Raw genomic sequence first — 27218 nt, forward strand, 5'->3', positions numbered from 1 at the left:
TTCTTGAGAAAAGTGTAATAGTGCTGTTCACTCTCTCTTCTCTTCCTAAATAGAGATGGTGCATTTTCTGTTTTCCAGGCTCTCCCAACTGGATAGGGCAATCAGAAAGTGTATGTAAAAAAGCTATCATTTCTTTCAGAACTGTTGGACAGAGGTGATGTGGAGGTTACGGTTTTTTCTTGAGTTCCTAACATGATTTTCTTCTAAAAGGAAAATCCCTCCCTCTCAAATATTCTCATGACGAAATACTGTCTGAGTATCTGTCTTTTTTATATAGGTACTTTTGTACCTATTCTTCTAATATCAGAGGTGTGGCTGTCATGCAACCAGCTGGTTTCTTTTTACAGAGATAATTTTCAGCAAAGAAACAAGATTATTTTCCCTGGAAGGCAATGAAACACATAGCCGAGGGTGTGTGAGGCCAGGGCCAGTCTTCTTTTAGCTGCAGCTAAATAGGACAGTGCATGCTGTGAGGCTGCACCTTCACTGGAGATGATGATGAAGTTTAACTTGTAAATAGTGAATTTCCCTTGGAAACAAGACTTCTCAAATTAATAAACGTGTGTGTGCGCACTGATCACAAAACTCTTCAGTCTGGTCACGCTGTTGGTGGTAACCGGACGCACGGCAAGAAAAGCTCCTCTCTGCATGCTCATGGCTCTAATGCCACCTCCTGGTTAGTGGCAGTACTTCTCGGCACGCTTATAAGCGATTTGCAAATAACAGCCCTGGTTTTAAACCGATAGTTTGCAGAGTAGGTGGCTTAAAGCAGGACAAATTTCTTGCAGACTGTGTCACGCTGCCTAGATGTTATAGCTGCGTATAGTCTGGAGGGGCCAGCTTGCAGAAGGAGGCACTAGGATGATCATGAAGAGAAAATCCTCAGTGAGAAAGTCTATGAAAGGGGTTACACTGCCACCGTGATTGCAGGGGATTTGGCCTGATAACCTAAGAGGGCTTCTCTGATCCTAGATGCCTGTAGTTCTGCTTATTGTGCTTTTGTATATGGATACAGTGAGACAAGTATTTGTTATTTTTATAGTTTCTTTTTGTTGTTATTTTTAAAGACTTGTGGTCCCTTGTGGGCACAGCAGTGTGGAAGCCAATACTATGCAACAGGAGTCTGTTCTGAAATCAGTCCAAGTTTCCAGATCCTAAGAAGCTTTTCTCCTGCTGTTCAAAGTAAGACAACATGTGTGAAACAGATTCAATTAAAAAAACATATCAAATGAAGTCAAGATAAATTGTGTTGGGGACTCTTAATCTGGGATTTTTAAAAAAAATGTATGTGCAAAATGCAAAGTCCTGTGATTCAGATGTAAGGACTGACAAATCACGATCCAATGCTGATGTAAATGTGGATGGACTCACTCCTCTGAATTCAGAGGCATTGTACCAGCACAGGCTCAAAATCTGGATATTCTTCTATTGTCTCCTCATTCTGGCAAATCCTTCCTGATCTGAAGTGTTGCCTGTATGAGACCTAAATATGCACCTCTGGATTTAGCCAAAGAGTTGTAAGTATATTGAGACTGAAAGTGCATTTAATCTCCACTTTTTATTTTTGTTTTAGAGTGTTCCTCTCTCATAGATGTTGTGGTGGTTTGTGATGAGTCAAACAGCATTTATCCCTGGGATGCAGTGCGGGCATTTTTGGAAAAATTTGTGCAAGGCTTAGACATAGGCATTAACAAAACCCAGGTAAGTCAAAGACATCTTTGACAAAAAAAAAAAAAAAACAAAAACAAAAACCGCTGTGGGTTTTATTAGCAATTTTAAAGGAAACCAAGTGTGCTTTAGCATAACTAGCATAACTACAGTACCTCCCCCAAAGCCAGAGATTATGCAGTTGTCCTGTATCTTTCAGTATTTTTATTTTTTTATCTCACAACTAACCAATTTCAAAAGGGATTTGTAATTTGATTAAAAACATAAACCAACTGAAATAGAAGTCTAGGTGATGTCTAGTGGAGTCAGATCTCTTTCATGCATTAGGTGTAAAAGTAATTAAAATGTAGTCTGTGGGGATGTGGTAGAACAGATTTTTGTATGGGCTTTTCATATGGCTCTTACTTTCTAACTGCTGCATCTTTAAAATAGGAGTTTTTCCTGCTTGGTTACTGTCTGATCTTTGAGTTCTCTTTTCCTTTTAATTTGGTGATGGTAAGGAAAATTTTATTGCCTTTTTTTAAAACATTTTCTGTCTTTACAGTTGTCCATTTTCGATAAACAGTTCTGGGAACAAAGACTGGGGCACTGGAAATCTCTCTCCCAAAGGCTGCCTTCTTCCTTGGGCGACTTTGGAAGTGAGGTGCTTAAAAGCTAGGCTTCCTGCTCAGTCCTTTCTGAACCTCACCTTTAGCATCTTCTCTTTTTTTTCTTTCCTGCTAAATGTACATCTTAGCATATGTCTTTAGCTTCACCTGTATTAAAAATAAATAGGGTTTGCAGTGCTGTCAAGTAACTAACCTTTAGGATTTCCTTAGAAGAGATCAGATTAAGGTGCTGTCAGCTTGTAGAATTTTTGTTATTTTTTCATTTTCCCCAGAGCTCCCTGTATTATTGCTATCCATCAGCTCTTCCAGAAGTAACCAAGCAAACATTTAATGCCTACTATTTCAGACTGTTTGCATTAACATACTGTAGTGCATAATAAATCACATGAGATGCAAGAGCATTTTAGCTTTCTTTGCTTTCCAAATGTGTTAATATTAATTGGGTTTATATGTGTTTAAAGAAAATTATAACCCCACGTGCATCTGCAGATCTTTTACTCCAACCTGATAAATAAGTAAGCATCATAATTCTATGTAACTGATGGTAACGCATGATAATCTAACATAATTTCTCTATTGCGTAGGTGGGTTTAATTCAATATGCTAATGATCCCCGTGTAGTGTTCAACTTGAATACATATCAAACAAAGGATGAGGTTGTTAAAGCAATGTCGAGAACAGATCAGAAGGGAGGAGATCTGACTAATACTTTCAAAGCCATTGACAATGCAAGGTAAAACACATCGCTGATTACTGTGCAACTCTTGTAACTTACCGTATGAGGCAACAGGCACATCCTGAATTTCATTCTCATTGGAACTGCATGTGCTCAAAGCCTCTGAGGAGATTCTCAGTGCCAGGCAGAATCCTTCAAGTACGTTTACAGTGCCCCATGCAGAACAGTACAGGGATATGTAAACTAGACTTGCTGAAAAGCATGTCTTTAACCATTGAGTTAAACTCTACGCTTAAGTAGTTCTGGTACCCAACAGAATTGTTTGGGCTGTCACAGGTGTCTAAACATGACAGTACATGGAACACCATGGACAAGCTTTTAGGAAAGATACAAAACCATTGAAAGAAGTAAAGTTTATCCAGGGATTCAGTGGGACCAGTAACATTCGTGTTTGCAGGTCAGGCTTTGGTTGATTGCAGAGAAAATGAAATTTCTTATCTGTTGTCAGTTTGTCACTGCAGCACCAGCAGCATGAAAAATAGGAAAACCTTAAAACAATGTACCGTGATTCTGAATATGTACACAAACCAGATCTGTTTCTCAATAGGAAGATGCTATTTTGCAGTTGAATCAAGGACAGGGCTCTAGGCCAAAATACATGCTGAATCAAATGGCCTTGAAAATCTTGTTTAGGGGCAGACTCAGTCTTCAATGGAGTGTCAATATTTGCAGTAGTATTGAGGAACCTATTATTAATACTCTTCCCCTTTTGTTTGAACTTGGTGGAGCCCATTCCTGGCTACTCTGGTGTTACAAAACATTAGTAGTTCTGACAAAAAAAAAACCCAAAACATTTTATTTAGAAATATTTGTACCAAAAAAAAATTGTTTTCCCTGGAATGTACATTTCTGTCAGAAATACCATCCAGTCCTACTTGCCTTTTTTTTTCTGCTTCCTTGAGTCCATTTCTGATGGCTCTTTGAGCAGTGCTTTGAGAAGAAGCTATCAGGATCTGTCCTAGTTTCAGAAAAATCAATGCTATCCCAGCTGAAACCAGGACAGGATCATAATTACTTTCTAAATAAAAAGCACTACAGATGCACCTTGTCCTACATTAGTGACAGACATATTCATTAGAGTATATATACTGATTCCATCCATTATAAATTGACGTGATAAATCCAATATTTTATAACAGACAGCATGCCTTCTCACCTGAATCCGGAGGACGTCCGACAGCCACGAAAGTAATGGTGGTTGTGACGGATGGCGAATCTCATGATGGCTCCAACTTGAAAACAGTGATAGGTAAATGCAATGAAGACAATATAACCAGATTTGGCATTGCTGTAAGTAATACTCTAATTATATACATTATTGCAATTTTTGAAAGATCTTTTTGTTGTATATGTATGAAAGTGCATGTTCTATGTATAAGCTTTATATAATGCATGCATTGTTACACTGGCGAGACTGAAACTAAGTGAAAATAATCTTTATGAACTAGTGAAATATCAGTTGTCTTTAACTGACTGAAAAAGCAAAACCAATATTACCTGAGCAACTTCAGTGGTTTTCTCCTTTGCCTTGGTTTATGTATTTTTCCTGTCTGAATGGTTCTTTGTATAGGAGTACAGTCTGATAAGCAATTCAGTGGTATGAATGAAGGTAATTTTATTTTAATATGTAGAATATTTACTTAAATAATACAGCAGGAAATAGAGTAACACCATGATTGCCTTCACTCTCCTTATTTTGTTCTTTTTTACCCAAGGTTTTGGGATACTTAATCAGGCATGAACTTGATACTAAAAACTTAATTAAAGAAATCAAAGGAATTGCTAGTCATCCAACAGAAAAGTATTTCTTTAATGTGTCATCTGAGGCTGCACTACTGGAAGAAGCGGGAACACTTGGAGAGCGCATTTTTAGTATAGAAGGTAAAATATTCAATGTCTCTGAAAAATTAGATCAGATTCTCCCAGCTAAGGAGAGCTAAGTATTTTATTTAGCTTCACCTTAGTGTAGTACTGTGAAAACGAGGGGCAGCTGGAGCTGCAGGCTGCTGCCTGCTCCCCAGGAGGGCTCTGGTTTGCACGGGTGTTTCCCCAGCTACCCCACCCCTAATGAGCCTGAGCTTCAAGTTAGTTTCTGCAGTTTGTGGGAAATATTCCCCAGGTGCTGAAAATTTCAGTCACGTCCTGGGCTTCAGGCATCCAATGGGGGCTTGTCAGTATGTGTCCAAATGTATTCAGAGCTATTACCACCAGAGGACTAAAGGTATCTGTATGCTTGTCACACTCACCTGTTTTTTTTACTGTTAATGCTAAGCAACTGTGAGTTTAAAAAGCAAAGTAGAAGACGAGGTTACTGATTACAGAACTGAAACGCTACAGTAATGCAATCTGTGTGGCGTTTACCAGGCTCTATCCCTAGCATTGCCCACAGTCCTCTGTGTACTGATTGGAGGAAGGTGCTGTAGAAGCAACTCAGAGGCACTTTGTTCCCCCAAAAGCCAGCTTTTTAAAGTCAAATTTAGACTGTGCTTGGGAGACTTGTGACCTGCCCTCAGCCCTCCCGAAGGAGCTTTTCATAGCTCTAACCTTCCCGTGCTCAGGATGAAATCTTCTCTTCTCTTTCACCTTTGTCTATTCTTTACCAGGCCCATGCTGCTAATCAAGTCAAGGGGATCGGGCGAGCTCCCCCTCTTGGGTTTTTTGTACTCCCATTGAATTCCTGTTACCTGAGTCCTGTCCATCGAGCTTAGGAAATATTCCTTCACGTCAACAGTATTTTTCAAGACAATTACAACAGTTTTATGAGTCCTATATGATAATAAACATTCATTTGAAAGTTGTGAATATACAGTTATTAAAGCTGCTAATTTCACTGTATTATTAGTGCTTCCTAGGAAACATAAAAAGAGATTAGCCACAGTGACAACACTGTGAAGACTGATTCAAGCCATCTTTATCATTAGGATCTTCTGCCTTTTTTTGGAAGAGACTCATAGCATCGTGGCTCCATCTTACCAATTTGCCATTAAATCCTCCAAATATTCTACAGTTTGTTAGCGCTCATATTTCTGTTGTTTGTAAATGTTAGAAATGTTTTAGCAGAATTGGTGGATTTGGAAAAAATAACATACAGTCCCTACATAGCTACACTCAGAGGCAGCAATATTGGATCTCTTGTGTGGTTCTATAGGATTAACCATATGTGAATATTTGTTTTCTCAGGTACAGATCAAGGTGATACATTCCAAATGGAAATGTCACAGGTGGGCTTCAGTGCGCATTACTCACAAAAAAAGGTATGTGAATTTAATTATTTAATGATACAAATAGATTTAATTACATAGACATGAGTGCTTAGAAGTGCAACAAAATAAGACTAATAAAACACAATGACCGATTTTAAGATTTTTTTTTTTTTTTTTTTACAAGCAGGGGAATGTCAAATTATCCTCTTCATTTTTTTTTTTTTATTTGACTACTGCAAAAATTACTTCTAGTAGATGCTGTATATCCCTAAAATGAAAAAGTATACATTCATGTGTGAAGTTGAGTAATAGTTGCTTTCATGTAATGATTTTGAGATGTGTTAATTCAGTTATTTCAGTGATTTCTGAGTTCACATAGCATGAAAAATTCAATTGCTCCAAGTTAATATTTTGTAGTTGAATAACTCAGAAGAACTGAAACCATATTGTAAAGATGGTCTATTTCTGGGCAGTCACCAAGATGTAAATAAATCAAGTCTGAAAAGAATTTGTCTAATATTTATAAAGTTAATAATATTTGTTTAAAGCATAATTCACTTAGAAATTAGAGAGAACAATATATCAGATATAGTTTTCTTGCTAATCAGTTTTAAGATTATCTTGACCAAATAGGTCCTCTGTAAAATTCAGGTGTGGTTCAAGTAGCTTTCAACTGAAAATACAGGCAGGTTGTTTCTTTCTCATATACCGTAAAGATGAATGAAATAATTTTTATAAAGTCCTCTGTATTTGCACAAATTGAAGTTTTAATTTACCACGCACTTGATGGTAGGAAATGGCAAAAATTAATAAAGATTTGAGGTTGTCTTCAGGAAAATTACACATACTATTTTTACTGCAGTTTTCTATAACAGTATCTCAGTTCAGTAAAGAATTTTAATAATGTGAATATTCTAAACTATGTTTGGTTTATGTGTACAAGTCTAAGATTAAGTATTTCTCTATTAAGTATTCTTTATAATAAGCTATATTAATTTGGATTTTAGATTTAACTGTTCTCACAAGGACATCTTACAATACACTTAAAGAATGAAATTTCTTATCTTCTTCCATCAGCTTTTGTGTGCTGTCTTTGGCACTTTTGTTGGCTTTAGCTTTTTCTTACAGTTTTGTTTGTCTGATCCTTAGTCTTTTGAGGATCACGAGAGCATAAAAGCATAGACTTGGCAAGCCCAACCTCAGGGTGGACAGGCTTACGAAATTATCACAGGGTTTAAACCAACCCATTTTATTTTGAGTTGCAGTGCCTTGGGAGCCAAAGCAGTCACTTATCCTCTTGCAGTTGAGGGGTGATAATCCCTCTTAATAGAGCAGTAAAGTCCTGCGTGTAAGTGGTAACTATAAGTAGCTCCAGTCAACTGCATGCCGTCATTAAACTGTACATCACTGCCTTAAACACGATGTAGGAAATTACCTATGGTAACTTCAGCTTCACTCATGCTTTTTCTGAAATAGGTAGTTCTAAAATGTTGATTTTTATTTTTTAAAGGATGTTCTGCTGCTGGGCGCTGTTGGGGCCTATGACTGGAGTGGAACAGTAGTTCAGGAGTCTTCAGACAGAGTCACCACCTTTCCAAGCCATGTGTTTGAGAAAATTCTACAGGACAGAAATCATAGCTCTTATCTAGGTAAGGGGCTGAAATACAAATCTGGAAGTGTATCAGACCTTTATTAAGGTATTAAAGAACTTCGGAAATTCTGCTCTAACCAGACTCGTGTTAAGAACTGATTTGAGAATATGAAAAGAATTTTGCATCCAGAAAGATTTTGTTTACTGGTTAACAGTTCATTGAATGAAATCTTTATTGTCTTTTTAAAATTCTACTCATATGAATGTGGTAAGCTGAAAAAAAGTCAGGCTTTGTCACAGAGACATAAGAAGTCATGGCATTTGAAAAGGCTGCTTAGTATATCATACTGATCGTTATGGGTACCATCTGTTTTACTATTTGTATGTACTTCCCCAGTTACACGTGGATGAGAAGTTGATTGACTTGTTGCTTCGTCTGTGCTCGCTCTTTTTTTGGCCTTTCCCTGTTCAGTTTATAGTTTTAGGAATATTGCTGCAGTTTAACAGAGGTCTTATTTATAACCCACATATATTTTCTGGTGGGTGTTTTTGTGACCCAGTAATGCCACTCAGTTTGTCTTCTCAGTTCATTGACATGTTTTCTGCAAACCTACAGCATGCCTGCTCTGGCGATTCATCCCTGAATAATGGTTCTGCATTAAGCACCTATGACTTTCTTATCCTTGAAGTTGTTTAACCAGATGTTATTTTTGCAACTAACACATCCTTTTCCCTATGGCTTAGCATTACTTGGATCCAACACAATGAATAAATCTAAACCTAACCTAATGAGCAGTAGCTCTTTTGCATGTGTGACCTCTTCAGACTTTCTATTCCTCCCTTTTCTGGAATAATTCTTAAAAGGTCAGGTCACTTCCTTTCAGCACTTCTCCACAAGGCACTTTTAGAATATTGGCCTTAATTTTTTTGGAGCAAACAATGTTGTTGCCTTTTCTGTCCCTTCATTCCCCTTCCACCTCCTTCTGTACCCCACTAAGAGCTCTCCGTACGGGCTTTCTCTCACCAGCTTGGGGGAGCCCAAGCTAAAGGGCTGCTAGCACAATACTGCTTGCTATATTGGCACCTGTTCTGCACTGCACCCTCTCACTTCAAATGGCTGTATGCTATATTAATTAGGAACATGTGGCCTTAGCTTGCGGAATAAAATCTTACTTTGTTGTTGCTTGTTGAAATTCTAGTCTCCAATGATGTTCTCTCCCTAGAAGAACAGTGTCTGAACACAAATCTGAATTATACTGCTATATGTAATGACCAAGGCATAATCTTTTTAGACTGTGCTCTTCACATTGTCCTGCAGCTTGCTAAAGACCTGCATATTCTGCCCAGTCACTGGGATTTTGTTATTCAGTTTAGCTATAGTCTTTATAAAGGATGATTTTGCTTTCTTCTGTTAAAATAAATTTGCTGTAATTAAACCACAGAAATGTAAACTATGTACTAATGCTAGATTTATAGGGCTAATACATATTTAAAATATTTGCAGGTATTAAAAGGTGTTGCCTGAAAGCAAATAATATTAGAATAATGGGAATGAGGATTAAAATGTTCAAAGAAGTTCAATCAACCTAAGCCCTTCAGCTGACAAGCTATTAATATAGCCTGTTCTGTTCAGCCAAAGCACTGGGCTGTGGTTTGGTGAGCTGTGGGAAAATGCACTGCAGCCTTTGCAGAAGCTAGGTGTTCCTCTCCAGTTTGAAGGCTGGCCCAAATGTTTATCTCATGTTTCTCTCTATTTCTTCATTCCAAGGATACTCTTTGCAATCTTTTTCCTATCTCCTTCACAAGCATGACATTTTTGTGGTCTAAGTTTTACTGAATAGGCTAAACTATTGCCTGTGCTATTCTGCAAACCTGCTTCAGCTTGATCTGTGTGTCATTGTTCTCTCCAGAAGACTATGGCAAACTTTATGCATGTGTGACAGCTTAACTGCCCATCTGGAAGCATCATTCTCTGCAGCTAACATACCAGATTGACTCATCCTCTGTGCTTTTATGGATAACCAACTGACGACTTCTAGTTAATGGTCTCTCACACATATTAAATGTTGGCTTCTCTTCCCAGGTTATTCTGTTGCTGTTCTCTCAACTCAGAGCTCTGTCTATTTTGTTGCTGGTGCACCAAGATCCAACTACACTGGCAGAGTAGTGGTTTATGATGTTGACAGCAATGGTAATATCGCAATTGTGCAGTCCCAGAGAGGCGAGCAGGCAAGTGTATTTGGTCATGAATGCAGATTTTGCAGGCATCTGTTTTTATTGACACAGCAGTAAACTGCAATGCATTTGTTTTGAAAATTCCTCTATCTTGCAATGCATTTAGAATCCAGTTGAACTTTTCCCTGCTACTAGACTATTTCAATGAGGTTAATTGTAACTCTTAAACAGTATTTTAGGAAGTCATCCAATTAGTGGTAAAAGATAATATACAAAGCTACTTAATGTGTCAACACTTCTAATTGGGAGAGACTCAGTGAGTTCCACTCTGTCTGAGAAGTTGGGAAGTAGGTGACAACAAAAGAGAGACTTGGAAGCTCATTCTCTTTTTTTTCCATTTGGAAAAGAGCAGTGAGTTTAGATGGTTTTGGTTTCGTCTGTTTGTAAGACAAATCTGAGAGTAAATGAGAGATTGGGTAGTTTCATGTTTACAATTTAATGCAAAAAAATATACCTCCCATAGCTTATTCTCTGTTTGCATTCTTATTGCTGAGTGGTAAAGCCATAGCAGCAGCTACTGGGCAGAAACAGTGGACACATAGTAAAGATATGATTCTTCAAACACTAGAGTATATTATAGAGTAATTTCATTCCAATGGGCAGTTTCATTCATTAGTATTGGACTATTTCTGGGTGTAAGTTTTCTGAGTCAGGTGCTAAAACATTGTGCTTTACAAAATCCACATAAAAACTTGACTTTCTTACTACTGATTTCAGATTGGCTCCTACTTTGGCAGTGTGGTGTGTTCAGTGGACATTAACAGGGATTCTGTGACAGATGTGCTGCTTGTGGGTGCACCAATGTTTATGAATGACCTGAAGAAAGAGGAAGGGAGAGTATACATGTTTTCCACCACAAAGGTAAGAAAGGCACTGTAGCAAAGCTGGAGTCAGCTTCCTGCTTCTCCATCCATGCTAAGTGCTGATATTTGTATTGTAGCTGGAGGGATTTACTGTTGTTGGCTGGACTACAGTTCTACCAAGGAAAAAGCAGTCCGAACTGCAGTAGTACTTAGTGGCAGTGTCCGTTCTGTTAAATCAGAGAGTGATGAGAAGAGCGATCCCTCGCTGCGCAGCCAGCAGGTGCCGCAGACTTGCTCAAGCCAGCATTGCTTAGGGCTAGCTTCTTTTAAAGCAGACTGGCCACCTGCATGCTGAAAAGCTTTTGGGCCTGGATCTCTTCAGAGCCTCAAAGTGACTATTTAGTATATCTTTGTCAAAGTGTTACAAATATTGGGAGTGGTGTTTTTGTAAGGAGAAACCGAGTATGTGCTTTTCCCAGGGTGTGGCATAAGGGCAGGGGTAAATGGGGCCAAGCATGCCAGGTTAGAGGACTGCATTTGGGGCCCTTCCCAGTGCAATCTCACCCATTCTGCTTTTCAGGAGCAGTTGCAAACTATCCCCATAACTGTTTGTGCATGTAATCTGGGAATAAGCCAGCTGGAACAAACCAAAATGGAGTCAATAAGCAAGTTAGTAGTCAAGCACTATTATTGACCAGGGGCCTGCTGCTCTAGGTGGCTCCCTGGTCCTGGTTTGAGGCACTGTGCTAGGCACTGTACACAAATATATAACACAAGGTTGACCATTTCTCTGAAAAACTTAGCCTGAGGCTTTTGCTAATTAATTGTTTGCCATTTGATTTTGGCAAATCTGTTCAACATGTAACAGTATTCCCAAAACAGTCTTAATAAATGCTCTTCTGCCAGTTTTTTGCGTTGTTTCATAGACTTTCACACCGGATGGTTGCTGTTACTCATGCTATCTCCTTTGTTCAGTGAAGCTATGTTATTTGTCTGATGCTTGACTGACTGTGGTTTTTATTCAGACCTGTAGTAGGTGTTCTCAGAATGTCTGTATTAACAGCCCTGAAGCCTCTGGCACTTTTGAACAGTCTCTCAATCAGTCATTGGATGTCTGGATATGCAAAGTAAATTAATAACTGCCATCCATCAGAGAAAACAGAACATGGCCTTTTTACTAGGTAAATTGCAATCAGATAAATAGAGAGGAAGGACCATCCTCTCCAGTGGCTCACAGTCAGATCATCCTAGAGCAAGAGGAAACTCTACCCTAAGGCAATTTCAAGGTAGATGGAGGTGCTGGAAGTGGTACTGCTGACAGCTGACATTCGTCTTTATGACTGTGGAACTAGACACGAAATACAGAAAAAAAGAAAAATGAAGGAATTTTTTTTTATGTTTTGAAAACTGAATAAATTGGAAGACTATCCTTACAACATTTAGTCTTTGTCAAACACTAGGTTTAAAATTGTTTAAAAATTAAGAATAATGAAAGAATGATTTTTTTTTTTTTTTTAAAGAACCTGGATTTGTGCAACTTGCCTATGTTGCGCAAATAATACTTTTCTAGTCATTTTTAATAAATAACTTCTCTGGTATTTCTAAAATTTTAAGCACAGCATGATAACTGAGGTTAAAGACGAGAACGATATTTGCCAGAGAGTTCAATGTAAGCTAGTGTAAATGTGATTATTTAACTATAAAGATCTCCAATCTTTCTTTCTTTATTGGCATTGGAGAGATCAGGAGTTTAGCATTTGGACACATGTTTTTCACATTAGTTTAGTTAGGAAATTCCATTTCTGTTTCAAAGAATTATGTCCAGTTACATAATTTCCATTCCCTCTGCATAAAAACCTGTAATCCAAAACTGGAAACTGTATTTTTCAATGTATTGTGAAACTTTTAGAACAGTCAGATGAGGACAGTGAGAGCATTTAAGCTTCATACATATGGTTATATTTGCTATTAGTGCTTTGCATAGCATGCTTTGATTTTGCTGTGTAATGCTTGCCAAGACTCTGAGACATAATGCAAACTGAATGGGCAATACAATGGGGAAGGAATTCAGGGTTGAGCAGTCCAAGGGGAATGTACTGCAAAACAGAAACAAAAAACAATGCACATAGATACTGCTCCTATGTCTAATCTGGTGCAATGATAGCTGTATTTTTGCTTTTTCTTGTTTTTCCTTTTTTAAAGGGAATTTTGGATAAACAAGAACTCTTGGAAGGTCCGCAGGGGTCAGAAAACGCTCGCTTTGGATCAGCGATCGCAGCGCTTGCAGACATTGATTTGGATGGCTTTAATGATGTTGTAATAGGTGCACCACTGGAAAACCAAAACTCTGGAGCAATTTACATTTACAATGGATTTCAAAAGACTATACGTACCAAATATTCTCAGGTAAATAACTTTGTTGCATAATGCTGTACTCAGTGCCTTTCGATCTGCTAGAGGAAAACAGAAGGATTTTCTATCTTTTAATTGGCTACTGTTTCATCCTCTTAAAGGAGTACTGTTATTTTAATGGCTTATTTCAAGTTTTGTACCTCTCCTTACTTCAGCTGTCAGCATGCCCTGGTTGATGTTGTGGTGCTTATAACTGAAGCATATAGAGGAAGAGGACTTGCAAGATGCTCCGTCTGAGCCTCTTACAGTTTTTGATGCCTGTGTACGAAGTCAGCTAATTTCCTATATGTTTTTTGACACACATTATTCAGGTTTTTAGGGTTGATGTACAGCAATGAAGATTAGATAAATCCCAGCTCTGTAATATTAAAGGAAAAGACTTTCAAGGGTCCTTGCATATCATACATGCTAATATAATGGTAATTTTAATGTCACTTTCCATGCAGACTTTCTGGTTGCAGAAGGTATTTGTTAGAAGTCCTGGTAAGCTTCCTATTCTTTGAGTTGCTCAACGTGAGATGGAAAAAGTTTCCAGTAAGTACTAGCTGGCATACAGCAGTCAGTTAGTTGATCTACTCCCAGGACAGAAAAATCTAGTCCATTGTCTGCTCCAACAGGGGAGGAAAAAGTATCTGAGAAAACATGCACAAAAGCATTTTATTTAAACAATATATTGCATATACAGGGAATATAGGTGAAAATGCATTGCTTAGGCTGCTCTCTACAGACTTAAGCACGCTTGTGGCAAACTCAGTAATGAAACTCTCTTTCTCAGAAAATTTTAGGATCGGATTCTGCTTTCGGACAACGGCTCCAATTCTTTGGAAGATCAGTAGATGGCCATAGAGACTTAGATGACGATGACATTACTGACGTGTCAGTTGGTGCTGATGGAAATGTGGTTCTGCTATGGTTGGTAAACTCTTTTAGAAAGGAAGCACTTAATGATTCAGATGCAAGTTGAGCATTTACTTAATTAAACAGCAAAACAAACAAACCAAAAAGCTCTTTCATTCCATGTGTTCAGAGCTAACACACATTGCGTAATCGCTGCTATCGTAGCTAGCTGAAAAACAGCATTAGACTAAACCTCTTTTAAGCACGTATCATCAAACCATTGAAAGCCAAGGCAGCGTGGGGGCAGAGCCAGGGCTCGAGGAGGGAAGCTGGGTGGTGGAGGCTGCCAGGAGGGACCTAGGCAGGGATGGGGAGGGCCAGGAGACACCCCTGCCCACTGCTGCTGTGCAGGCATGTGGTCCAGAGGGAAGGGACAGCAGCAGGGAGTGGGGCTTGCTTGAGAGTACTTGTAACAGCAGTTTGTACTTCAGTAGCCGCAGTATAATTCTGATAGCTGAGCCTGAGACAGATGAAACCACTTCCCACACAACCTGCGTGACCTTTTGAAACCACTTCCCACACAACCTGTGTGACCTTTACTGAGTGGTAGGCTGATCTGGGGGAGAGAGTTGTCCTGCAGGGTAAGGACAGAGAGCAGTGAAAGAGTTGGAACCTATTTCTGGCAAGAAACCCATCTTTTCTGGCATGTAGCCTTTGCCAGAGCAATCTGAGTACTTTCACAAAATAAAGAAAAAGGCTTCACAGAACCCAAATCTTCTGCCTCCCTAAGTACTGTGTATTTTCCACTACTTCCTTGAGGAGCTAAATTAAAATGCAGCTTTCTTCCCTATCTGTTGCCTGTCTTCTTGCCTGAGGCTCCCCATTGTAAGAAGAAAAACATCACTGAATTGCTACTTATTTCATAATGAAACAAGATTATTAAAAATGAATGGTCAGTTTGGACCTTTGACCCACAATAGAGCTGCTGCTGGTGCTGGTGGGAATTGCACTGAAGAAACTTGTGCTCCTTGGAGTACCAGCATTTATTTAGATTCAATTAATGAAGATGCTCGTTTTTCTTTCACTCTGGCGTTTGGTCTGATTAATGAGTTTCACTTTTGATTAAAGTGTTTGGTTTTACATGCAGGGTTCCTTTGAAATTGTTCTTCAAAATCTTGATTAATTACATGAAAGTTGTTTTTCTGAAAAATAAGAGTATTAATTAAAATAAAGAATTACCCTTCTTCACCTTCCCAGAGGAGTTCAGTAACTTAAAGGAGCAGAAGAAGGTTACTTATTGGGAAAACAGGACAATGGCTTCATTCTCTGTTAAGGATTAAAACATTGGAATAAAGACATTGATTATCCATTAATTTGACATGGTAAATTATTTATTGTCATTACTGAAAGCTACTGTATCAACAAATTCACTTACATGCAAAGAAAAAGTTTTACCGGTGCCTTTAAAAAATGTTTACATTGGGAACCAAGAAAATCAATGTTACATTTAGAGATAGTAATAGACAACAGCTTCTACATTACCCAGTGCTCTTGAAAATCACATGTAACCTTTTAAAAATATTTTTCAGGTCACAAAGCATTGCAAATGTGTCCATAATTGCCTCATTTAAACCTGAGAAAATCAGTCTGCTTAACAAGCACACAGAAGTAACTGTCAAAATATGTTTTCAGGCTACATTTAGACCTGCTAAGAGAGATAATCAAGTGGGTAAGAGTATTTCAATGACTTGCCTTATATGAATTTCTTCAGAAGTCCATTATTCAAATGAGAAATTGAAATTCTAAAGATATATTAGATTGAATGTCAAGAAAGGGAGAAAAAACTTAAGTGCTTGAGAAAGTGTTTTTAAGACCTACTTTCATCACTGGCTCCATAATCTTTGAAAAGTGAGGAATTAATAGTATAAAGGAGAGCTGTATCCTTGCTGTTCAACAAACCCCAGAAAATGTCACTAGTGAGAAGCTGATTTTTTTCAACCTGCTGGTTTCAACAGCAGACTGAAGACTTTTCTTCTCTCTCCAAAAAAAAAAAAAAAAAAAATTCCCGTAGGCTCAGTGCAGATACCAGTGGAGAGCTCTTCTTTTCAGAGGACAGGAGAGCACCCGATTTTCTGAGACTAGCAGTGGCCTCTCATGAAGCTATTTAGTTAAACATACATCTCATGGGTAACACCAGCTGGACTGCTTCAGTGCTTTGTATAGTGCCTTTATGAACTCATGATTGTGAGCTGTAAAGTAACGCTGAACTTTCACAGTGTATTAGTCATAATATGAAGAGAAGAAGACAGAAATTATTATGTGATTGACGAGAAGATGCAGATTCTTTATAGTGTTTTCAGAGTTCAGGGATGTGGTTGCAAGGCCCCTTTATCTAGCGTAAACCTGGCTCTGCTGAGTGGCTTCTTGCCTGAGCTGCAGGCTCAGACATCTGCAGTGGAGACTGGATTGATTGCCATTTAATGTACTCTCTGTGGATGAGAACTTACGTCAGGTTTTAAACCTGTTTGACTGCTTTGGAAAACACAAGAGAAAATTCTATCATTTTGAGACTGCTCTGTGTTTAGCAAGCTATGAAAAAAGTAAAATATTTTGTGGTTTGGAAAGCCTGGTCACTCTGTAATGTTGAGCATAGTGATGAGATCACAGGCAGTCATCCTCAGCAAAAAATGTACTGTTATTCTTCTTGTAGCTATAAAGTACAATGCAACATTGGATGCCGATCTCCAGTCCTCTAGAGTGACTTCTAGAGGATTGTTCAAAGAAAATAATGAAAGGTACATGCAGAGGGATCTTGTTGTACGTCATGAGGAGAATTGTGTTCATGACATCTTCAGTGTCCAGGTAAGTGCAATTGCAAGCAGTCTTATGTGACAAAAATGATCAGAGGAAGTTGTTGATGAATTTTATGTTTGTAAGATGAATTTCATGCATGGTGTACTTAATGATTTACATTTCTCAAACCCCCCACAACTGAAAAATACTTAGTAAGATTATGATTTCAAAGAAACTAATAACTGTCAAGTTCAGCACAGCTTTTTAGGATAGAAGAGGCAGTTCTTAATTATGTAATTCAGCTCTGACACAACACAGAGCTCATAGTCCATAGTTTCAATAGATTTTAGTTTCCCTCTGAGTAGATTCTTAGACATACATGCAAATGTTTTCTCTCAAACTAACAACATTTCAGGCAGACTTCTGGTGCATTCTGGCCCTAGGTATACACCTAGGAAAAAATAAAAATAAGCAATTTTCCATCTTTTTTTAGAATCAAAGAATGAACACAGCCCTGAGAGTTGCCTTAAGCCCCCTACACGATGCTGGGTCAGGTAGAGGACTTCGATTCCTGCTCTGCTTCGCAATGCAAATATCTTTGACTTGTTGATCCCATTTAGTGCTGTTGTGGAGCCATGAGCCATAGGGATAGAAGAGCATTGATCCACTACTAAGAAACAGAGGAGACACGAGGTATATTATGTTTTAGTGTCGCTCTGGCCCAGCTGCTCTCTGTGATGGTAAGGCAGAGTAGAACAGGAATTTGACTTGTGCAGCAAGGTGAGAATGAAAGTCACCTGGTGGTGGCTTTTGAGAACCAGCTTCTGCAGCTGCAGAGAATCTGCATGTTCCTTTGCCCTACAAGTGACTGTGATAAACTGCGTCTCCAGGAATCCTAGGAAAACTAGTTCTATCATGGAAATAGCACTTAAAGCTATTTAGCAAGAGGAGCCCACACTAGGCAATCTCACAAAATTATTTTGGTCAAGAAATGAAGCTTTGTACTGTTACTTCTTGTTTAGAGCAAGTATGATTTTTACTATGGGTTCTCAATTTACAATAGAATTACCAGTTTTACCCTGTTTGCTGTCCTGAAAGCTATCATCTGAACCATGTGTTTTACAGGAACCTTCTGATGCAGTGAATTCTCTTAGTTTGCGCATTGACATTGGCCTTGCAAATCCTGGCTCCAGCCCTGTCCTTGATACATATTCTCCTGCATCTGTGGCCTATAGTGTAAGTGTGCAGACTTAGTATTGAAAAAATGCATGGCTATACACACATCCATAATGTGTGCCCCCCACAAACTCCAAAAAGGTACAGGCAAGTGAAAACCAGTGTTCTGGTTAAGTCACTGGGCTGAAAGCAGGCATGTGGCAGGGTGTCCCCTGGTTCCTTTTATACCTTTGTCTGTATTGCATGGGCTTGCTCACACACACCCACATATCCGCCACCATGGTATGGCAGTTGAGCCATGCCACTATTGATGTGACCTTCTAGTTGATGGCAAAGATGACCTATTTTAAGTTAGTTTATCCTACCATAAAAGAGTACGTAAAAGAGAAATGGAACCCTGTCAATTACATCACATTTGTTGTGGGTTAACAACAACCTACCTGCACTGTTCTTATGGATCAATAGATATGTAGTAACATGTTACTCGATGTTAATTTGTTCATGTGTCAAGAGTTTTTAATGTGCTTCGGAGGGATTTTCTTATCTGCAAACCAAGAATGTGCTTCACCTCAAAGGTGTTTGCAGTCTACTGTCTGTAGATAATTTTGAAGTTGAGCCCTATCATTCAGGAAATGAACTTTTGTTTTTTGTAGATACCTTTTATTAAAGACTGTGGTGAAGATGAACTTTGTATCTGTGATCTTGTTCTGAATGTTCAGCGGAAGGCAGATGATGGGTAAGACCTAAATCAGTGGAATTGGGAATTGTTGGGGTCAGGTGTTAAGTTTTCACCAGCTGGTTTGTCTGTAGGCTTTGGATTAATTTCTAGATAAGAATGTCTTTCTAGTTCAATATCTACTTAGAAATAGCAGGGATAAATAAAGCAATAGCATTTCTGTCTAAATAACTAATCAAGGAAAAAGAGGCATGATAGGAACACAGATACAGAAGGTAAGACTCTTGTCAGCTTAGACAAACCCAATTTTTGGTACCTTAGGGATGAGGACACAGTGAGCATTCTGAGGAATCCTGGCTGGCTGGCTAGTGTCAGGAAAGGGAACACACTGGGAGAGCAGCAGTGGCTGCAGCAGCCGTCTTGGTCCCTCCCGCAGGGAACGATCCTGCAGCAGGCTGTGCCACTGGGCAGCTGAGGTCACCCATTCCGGCAACACATATTCCCAAGTCCATATGCACATATACGCATACATGTACAGTACACAGAGAGACAGGGCTGCCTCTTCTGGAGCTGCCATCCAGGCATGCTGCCCTCTCTGCCCACCTTCCCACCAGGGTAGAGCCCTTGAAAAGTCAGCAAAGTGACTTTGACCATACATAATCAAGGTCCTGCACTTTGAGAAGACACTAATTCCATTTGGTTTTAAGAAACACCGTCACAGAATTTCTTATGTCAAAGGGTTTAGAAAGCAGAGCATTTAAGTGCGTAGAACGTAAGAAGTGTCTTGCTATGCTTGTTATTTGTTGTTGGCTACAGGCAACACATTTTCATGATCCACAGCTGTTCTAGTACCTCTGTTTACAACAATGGACTTTATTTTCCAACAGCAAACAGCAGTTTGTTGTCAGCAGCAAAAACAGACGACTAACGTTCAACGTGAAATTGAGAAATAAAAAGGAAAATGCATATAACACCAGAATCCAGGCTACATTTTCAGACAACTTGTTTTTTGCTTCATCGTCTTTACCGGTATGTGATACCAAAACTCCCTGTTTCTGTTATTGCCCCTGATTCTCCAGGTTCTCTGAGAAATTTTTTTTTTTCTTTCTAGTAGTGCCTATCCCAGGAAAGAATGTGTGTGCAAACCTCTCTCCCAATTTATTTTCTTGCATACCAGAATTATTCCCTTCAGCATATCAGTTTACTTAGGTCAAGGAGAGACACTGCCAACTCAGCATAAAAGTTGGCAACCTGTTGAGTTTGACCTCACCTCAGTATTTCAGTCATCTTTTCCTCACTTTAGGCCTTGGCACCCACATCTTCTGCTTGACTCCCAACAACATGCCTGAATGCAGTTGCTGTGCCACAGGGAATTTGTATTTGATAAATCAAGCATGCAGCATCAATGATGCAGCCTTAAAGCACAGACTTTGGATCTAGACATAGTGTTAGTGCCAAGGCCATGTGTTCCAGCTAGACAGTTAATCAGACTGAAATGATTGCTATACCAGAAGCTCTTCTTCTAATGAATTTTGTCTTATAAAAGGGAAAAGAAAGGCATTATACATACTATTTTGGGGAATGCAGTATATCTATAACCTCAACTGTTGCTCCCAAACAATTCATGAAGGATGAAATCCAGACTTCAGTGCTTGGCTTACGTGGTCAGGCTGCTACTGGAGAGGTGCGTGATAATCCTAGGGGTGAAATCCAGAGCAATCCCTGTCCTGAAGGAAGAGGAGGGATAGGAACATTCATCACTGCCCAAGAGCAGCATTTTCCTGAACAATGAACTGGCAGAAGTACTACACACAGCGCAGAGGGTGCCCTTCTACCTCCCCATCCTGTTGTGCAGCAAAATTGCTCATACCACTCATACCAAAAGACCACACTGGAGCTAGGATTTTATTTTGCTTTAAAAGCCCATTTACTTAGAAGGATTTCAGCCTGCAAGTGAAGCTTTTGACCAAAAATGTGCCAGCTTCAAAGCAGGAAGAAAAGCGTAAGTTGAGAATGTATGGGTGTTGTTTTGGGCATTTTTTTGTAGCATAATTCATGAATGGTAAATGTCTGGTAGGGATGCTTGTAACAAAAGACAGTACATTTTAATGAATTCTTCTCAAAGTGATGATACGCTATGGTCTATGAGTTTGTCTTTGATGTAGTACAATGACATGCTAAATACTCTGCAAAGTACTAAATATGCCCTTACGTATTGTAGGTTTTCCTACAAAAAGTACAATAGAGTTCCCCTCTGCACACTAACTTCTACAGTGAGAGTACTTAATTAGCTCTCACGTCATGTAGATATGTCTGCAAACGTTCTGTAAAAATGCTGTAAAAAAGCACTGTTGGAGTTAATGCTGGAGGTGACCTGTACTCTCTAGCCTGTATTCCTTCTTCCAAGCCCAGCACAAAATTCTAACAAGATCATTACAGCTTACAAGAAATCTCATGGGACTGGTCCTTTGTCCTACCTTCCTCCTGCCTTTCTCCTACCCCTGCCTATGTTCCACCCATCTGCTGCATCTCTAGGAATTACTGCCATAACACCTATTTGGACTACTCCTTAGCGTAATACATGTCATGTTGAAGATACAGACTGAGAAATTCCTCTCTACTTTATCAAAACCTCACATTAAGATGACTTTTCTATCTGTTTTCCTCTGCAGAGTGATGGGACTGAAGTCTCGTGTCAGACAGGAACAGCACAAAGTACAGTTATTTGCCAAATAAGCTATCCTGTTTTCAGAACAGGACAACAGGTACAGCTAGCATGTTTAAATAACTTTGAATGATATCCAAAAGCTTTTTTCTTGTTGTTTTCCCCTAAATCTGCATTTACTGCTGGTGAGGATTTCTTAGATTTGGCAACAGTTAACTTCCCTTTGGGTTTCAGGGGCATTAAAAGAGCAAACTAAGGGCTAAACTTTTGTGACTCCCTGACAGATTAAAGTAAAAAAGGCTCTTGAAGCACATTTGTCCCTACCCATGGCTTTCAAATGCTACTGCAGCTTTGTAATGCTTGGAGCGTGAGGGCTGGGTGCAGAAACCGAGAGCATCCATCGTGCGTAGCCTCCCGGGAACTGAGCACAATTCCCATCAAACCCCTCCTGCTGTGTGAACCTGGGGTAGCTCCCTCTCCTGCTCTGTGAATCTCATCTCGCCAAGAAAGCAGTATTGCTTTGAGAGGAGATGAGTGGCCCACACAGCCCTAGGATAGATCATAAATCTTTTTTCTCATATATATCATAAATCTGGGGATAGCTCATGTTTATGTAACAATGCCAATTTGTGGGGGAAAGTGAGAACAAAGCAATTCTGGAGTACTAGAAATTACTGAAATATTACACAGAAATCGGTGGAGAATTCAGATACAGAGGGCAATTCTAGATTGTTGCACATAAGAATAATTATGTTGCTATTGGGAAGTCCTTTGGATGTTGTACCATCAACTCACTTACTGTGTGTTCCTTGTCTCTTCCATAGGTATCCTTTGATATTAGTTTTGATTTTAACCTGAAAAATCTTCAGAATATGGCAGTTCTAAGTTTTCGTGCATTGAGGTAAAGTATATGATTGTATGAAAGCAAGTTAGATATTTATACCTTATTTGTCTAAAATAAAATTATAACACCTGACTTAAATGTGTTTTGATGAACAGCGAAAGTAAGGAAGAGCAAGAACTGGACAACCAGGTCAGCCTATCAGTTCCTTTGCGGTATGACGCAGAAATTCACTTCACAAGGTATGTTCAATAGTGTAAAGAATCACTGTCATTTTGCGAAGGCATTTGAATATAGTAATGGTCTTGAAAGGCCACTGAAAAGATAGTGAAACTTTGTTTTCATTTTGGAAGTCGTAAGAGATTCCCACTTCATCAACAGTAGCAGAATTTTATGTTCTTCCAATAATCATACATGTAAAAAATTATGGAATGTGTAGTAAGAAATTGTGGATCCATGTTTACCTCTGCACAGTTGTTACAGATGCTCACATGAATGGAAGTGTTATAAAAACCAAACAGTGGTTTTGATAATACAATTAGTATATACTAATATTAGTATATCCTAATATTATAGTGTGTATATATATAAAAGTGTATATATATTAGTATATACTATATATATTATATATATATAGTATATACTAATATATATATAAGTGTATATATATTAGTATATACTATATATATTATATATATTAGTATATATATTAGTATATATATACACTAATATTACAGTGTGTATATATATTAGTATATACTATATATATTATATATATATTAGTGTATATATATTAGTATATACTAATATTAGTGTATATATATAAGGCTGGACCTCTGGGCTCAAATGTAGTGACATTGGATCAAATCTGGAGTTAAAGTGATCAAAACTAAACAAAACAACAACAACAGAAAGAAAAAAATGCCCCAGCTCAAACTGTCAGCAAAGGTGGGGAAAAAAAAGAAAAACAAATAATTATGGACATACCTGCTGAACCTAGACTGAAAAGATAAACTCTTGTTAGCAGTTTGACATAATGACTTGAACTAAAACCTGAGGTGGCACATGGCAGATTGCTGGAGCTGTGCTGGCATCGGGAGAAGCACACCCCGCTTTCCCATGCGCCTGCCCGGAGACTCTGGCTCACACCTACCCCTTACCTCCCGGTGTCAGCCCTTTCCCCTCCCTGTGGAAGGCAGGTTGGGGCTGTTCCAAGAGGGATCCTTTACCCTGGGAAGGGCAGTTTGTAAGGAGAGACAGCCGAGCAGGCAGGGGGAGAGAGACAGACAAAAATCTCTTTAAGACTGATCTTCCTAATGTGCCCCATAACCTCTTATCTTCAGCCCTGGAAACCCCTGGTGATTTGGGATGCACTGAAACAGTAATTAGTCTGTTACTGTTCCAAACAAGAATGATTTCAGTTGCAGTTTAACTTAAATTAGAACTGAAACAAAAATACACTGGTTTGACCCTCGGATCAAGATAGGATATTTTACTTTTCATCAAAGAAAAGATTTGTCTTTTGCAATGACTGAATTTCTAGGATAAACTACATGTAGTTAGATTTGATGCACTTCGTCACCAAAAATGCTTTTGCATCCCAAAGCACTCCAAAATTTGTAAACATAAACTGATAGAAAATAAACAGTAATTATTCAAAGAATGAAAGAAATTTGAAAAAGAGCAAGCTGCTTAAAAATGCACAGCAACAATGAATTCAGGAAATATTCAAAGATCACCATAACTACAAGAACTGTTGGCTGTGTATGATGACCTGAGCTGGAATAGGGACCACAGTACAGAAGATTAGTTTAATAACCTGCTTTGCAGTGGCAGTTTCAGAACATTTGGAGGCCCTGCATTCACCATGGCTAGATGCACCAATTCTGGAGTCATGCAGAATTTTTCAGATTATTTTAATTGCAGAGAAGCATTTAAGTCAGCGGTGCAAGTTCTTTCAGCTCCTTGAGAAAGTTGCGTGAGACTTCAGCAGAAGCAGAGTGTTTGTTACTAAAGTTAGCAATGGCACAGAGACTACAGGAGCATCTGAGTACGGGGCTAGCACAGCAACTTAAGCAGCCTCCTAGGAAACAGGGATGGTGCAAACTTGAGACAGCAAATTTAATTAGCTGAGAAATATGAACAGAGACTCAATGCTTCAGAAAAGGCCAGGCATGGAGTCTATAAAAGGGTTACTGAAGGAAAAACAGGAGTTTGAATTCAGGTGCATCTCCTGAGTATGAGAAAATGCAATTTCATGTGCAAGTCGAGGCATGAAGGAATCCCTACTGCCAGAAAAGGATTAGTTATTCTTGGAGATGAATCAATTTAAAGGAACTAAAGGAAGTACACATTCTTGGAGCTGAATCAATTTAAAAGAACTAAAGGAAATACACATTAAGCCAAGGTAAAATTTTAAATGCTTCCCTTGGAGTTAGCTCATTTTTACACTCTTCTATTTAGGAAATATCTATCTGGAGATAGATAGTTCCTTCTTGAGGCAAGTAATATAGCTGAGGAGCAACATCTTAAAATACAAGGGTTGAGAAAAAAGTGTTGTCTTGCTGAAGTGAAGCCTTTCTAGGGAAAATCACCTAATCTGAGTCTCCAGGAGTAGAGGGGGAGTTTTAGGAGGGGGCAGTTTTAGGAGTGACTCCTGCAAGGACAAGGAAGCTGATACTGTGCATCCTGGAAGGACTGGAGATTTGAGCAGTAAGGAAGCAGAAAATGCATCACACAGGTTTTCCTAGGAGTCCTTGTGAGGAGGCCCTTCAAGGAAAGGGCCCATGGGAGGAAGTATGGAGGATCGAAAAGGATCCACGATGCAGTATGGAGGAGCAGAACTGATCAGGAAGCACCTCTGTCAGACTGCACATGTGTTAATTTGGGATTGTACGCACAGATGTTACCCAGATTAAATGGGGACAGTAGCATTGGTAAAGAGGATGGATCTGCACTTTGTGCTACAGGAAAAGCTGATGTAGAATCATGATAGCCCATTCTCCTTGTTAACTCACTCCCCAGCTTGCTTTTTGACTGCTCAAATTAACCTCCTATTGAAAGCTAATGATGAAGAGCAGACACAGTTCTAGGATGGTTCAGCAAGGCAGCTGCTCACAGGTAGCACATGGATGCGATGCACTACACAGGGATGCTTTCATTGTCTTTGAGCATGGTCACAGCTGGCTGAGCCCCTCAAGCATCCACGGGCCCTCGCACCATGTCCTTCCACCACACACCTGTAATTTCATGCAGTGGTGGCTGCAACCACCCTCATGTTACTTTGGAAATTTTGAAACCCATAAATACTAAAGGAAGTGGGCCAGAGGAGACAAGGTCTATGTGATACGTACCGTGCCTACAAGCAAGGTGCTGTGTGTGTTTCGACACTGAGACAGCATGGAAACAAGCCTGCCTGTGGTCTATGGCATCAGGGCCCAGGGATCCCTTGGTGTCTGTTGGTATTTGCTGTTATAGATATACCAAGGGAGACTGTTGGGAGGCCCTTTCTGAGGAGGGAGACCACTGCAAGGCTGAAAGTCGCAGTTTGTGCCCAGGAGAGGAGCTTGCAGTATGGCACTGAAACACCACAGGGTGCAGGATGCTGAGCAGAGCCTGCATCTCACACAGCCCTCCTGTCTTACCTTCACATGCTTGCTCTGGCTCTGGGCTTCAGTACACAGTGTATTTTCTTAACCAACTTTGTAAAATTCAAACAGCAGTACAAGTGACTGATTTTTCCTCTGACTGTACTTCTGACCTGTTTCATGAAGGCACTTATGTTTTCAAAGCAGCTGCCAAACTGAAATGTATTGTTTTATGGTTGTTAACTAGGCTTGCCAACATCAACTTTTATGAAGTATACTCTGATCATAACATTCCTTCCACTGTGAATAATTTTGAAGATATTGGCCCCGCATTCAACTTCTCAGTTAAGGTTAGTAAATGTTTCTGGTTCTGGTTCGAGAAGCTGCCTTACCTCCTCCTGTAGCCTTGTCCCAAAATGTAGTTGAAAAAACATTCCTGATTTCACTGTCTGATTTTGATGCTTTTGAATCAGTCAAGTAAGAAAAAAAAAAATTGCAAATAGCTGGGGGATAAATGCTTACAGTCTTTATAAGGATAAGGATGAAATTTGCACTTACTGCACAGGTAGAATGGAGGAGGGATTGGTCCTGCACTGTTTACATATTTAGAAGATGGTTAATGTTTAACTTTAGGCCAACTTAGACTGTTTTTTCACCAAGCGTATTTGTCTGCTGCCAACTTGATAAAGGCAAACAAGTCTTTGCAGGCTCAGACTTTGCAACTTGAAGTTTAGCAAGGGTTAAGTGCTCAAACCAGATGGAAGAACGAGCCAGATCACAGCATTTATTACATAACTCGGAAAAACTTAGATCCAAATATGCAACGTGAAAGAAACTTAAATAATGTTCCATTTACATTCCTGTAATTGCTACTCGAAAGGACTAAATAACAGGACTATTGGCTGGGGCAGAATATTTGCTTTTCAAAACATATTTCATGCAGTTAATATGAGCTTTGCTAAGGAAACAGACAGGGACCTGAAGCTATACAGTACACTTCCTGCTTTACTATTGGCATAATGTAATTACTACCCTAGTAAGTGTCTTAGTACAAAAAACTGATGCAAAACGAGTCCAGTTCTTCCATGCTCATGCATGTTTTCTGATTTTCTTGCTATATCAAATAATTTATGCATATGTAGGTATAGCTACCTGAATTAATTGTGAGTTATTTGCTTGGCAGGTAACAACAGGAAGTATTCCAGTAAAGATGGCATCTGTAAAAATCTATCTTCCAGAATTGACCAGCAAAAACAACCCACTGATGTACGTAACTTCAGTCACCACAGATCAGGTGAGGAACTGAATTACATGAACTGCTGTGTTCTGGGGTTTAATTGGTACCATAAACATCGATTATTTCCCTCATAGTGTCACTGAGATTCGG

The 27218-nt window shown here is 39.1% G+C and overlaps 1 protein-coding gene across 2 annotated transcripts in view; it reads left to right on the top strand.

Moving 5' to 3' along the window:
• Window positions 1-27218, top strand: part of ITGA2 (integrin subunit alpha 2) — a gene marked incomplete at its 5' end in the record, with an annotated part of 70863 nt that overhangs the window by 30586 nt on the left and 13059 nt on the right. For both annotated transcript variants that reach the window (XM_082337121.1, XM_082337120.1), the window contains 21 exons: window positions 1068-1182; window positions 1574-1701; window positions 2861-3009; window positions 4152-4302; window positions 4728-4893; window positions 6193-6266; window positions 7726-7864; window positions 9890-10035; window positions 10759-10902; window positions 13047-13250; window positions 14032-14168; window positions 15683-15822; window positions 16804-16955; window positions 18012-18122; window positions 18716-18798; window positions 19626-19767; window positions 21411-21503; window positions 22228-22304; window positions 22403-22486; window positions 26079-26181; window positions 27015-27125. In XM_082337121.1, the coding sequence (XP_082193247.1) occupies window positions 1068-1182; window positions 1574-1701; window positions 2861-3009; window positions 4152-4302; window positions 4728-4893; window positions 6193-6266; window positions 7726-7864; window positions 9890-10035; window positions 10759-10902; window positions 13047-13250; window positions 14032-14168; window positions 15683-15822; window positions 16804-16955; window positions 18012-18122; window positions 18716-18798; window positions 19626-19767; window positions 21411-21503; window positions 22228-22304; window positions 22403-22486; window positions 26079-26181; window positions 27015-27125 (2649 nt within the window). The remainder of the gene's footprint in view (window positions 1-1067; window positions 1183-1573; window positions 1702-2860; window positions 3010-4151; window positions 4303-4727; window positions 4894-6192; window positions 6267-7725; window positions 7865-9889; window positions 10036-10758; window positions 10903-13046; window positions 13251-14031; window positions 14169-15682; window positions 15823-16803; window positions 16956-18011; window positions 18123-18715; window positions 18799-19625; window positions 19768-21410; window positions 21504-22227; window positions 22305-22402; window positions 22487-26078; window positions 26182-27014; window positions 27126-27218) is intronic.

The sequence above is a fragment of the Platalea leucorodia genome (assembly GCF_965183815.1).
Source record: "Platalea leucorodia genome assembly, chromosome: Z".
Classification (NCBI taxonomy): domain Eukaryota; kingdom Metazoa; phylum Chordata; class Aves; order Pelecaniformes; family Threskiornithidae; genus Platalea; species Platalea leucorodia.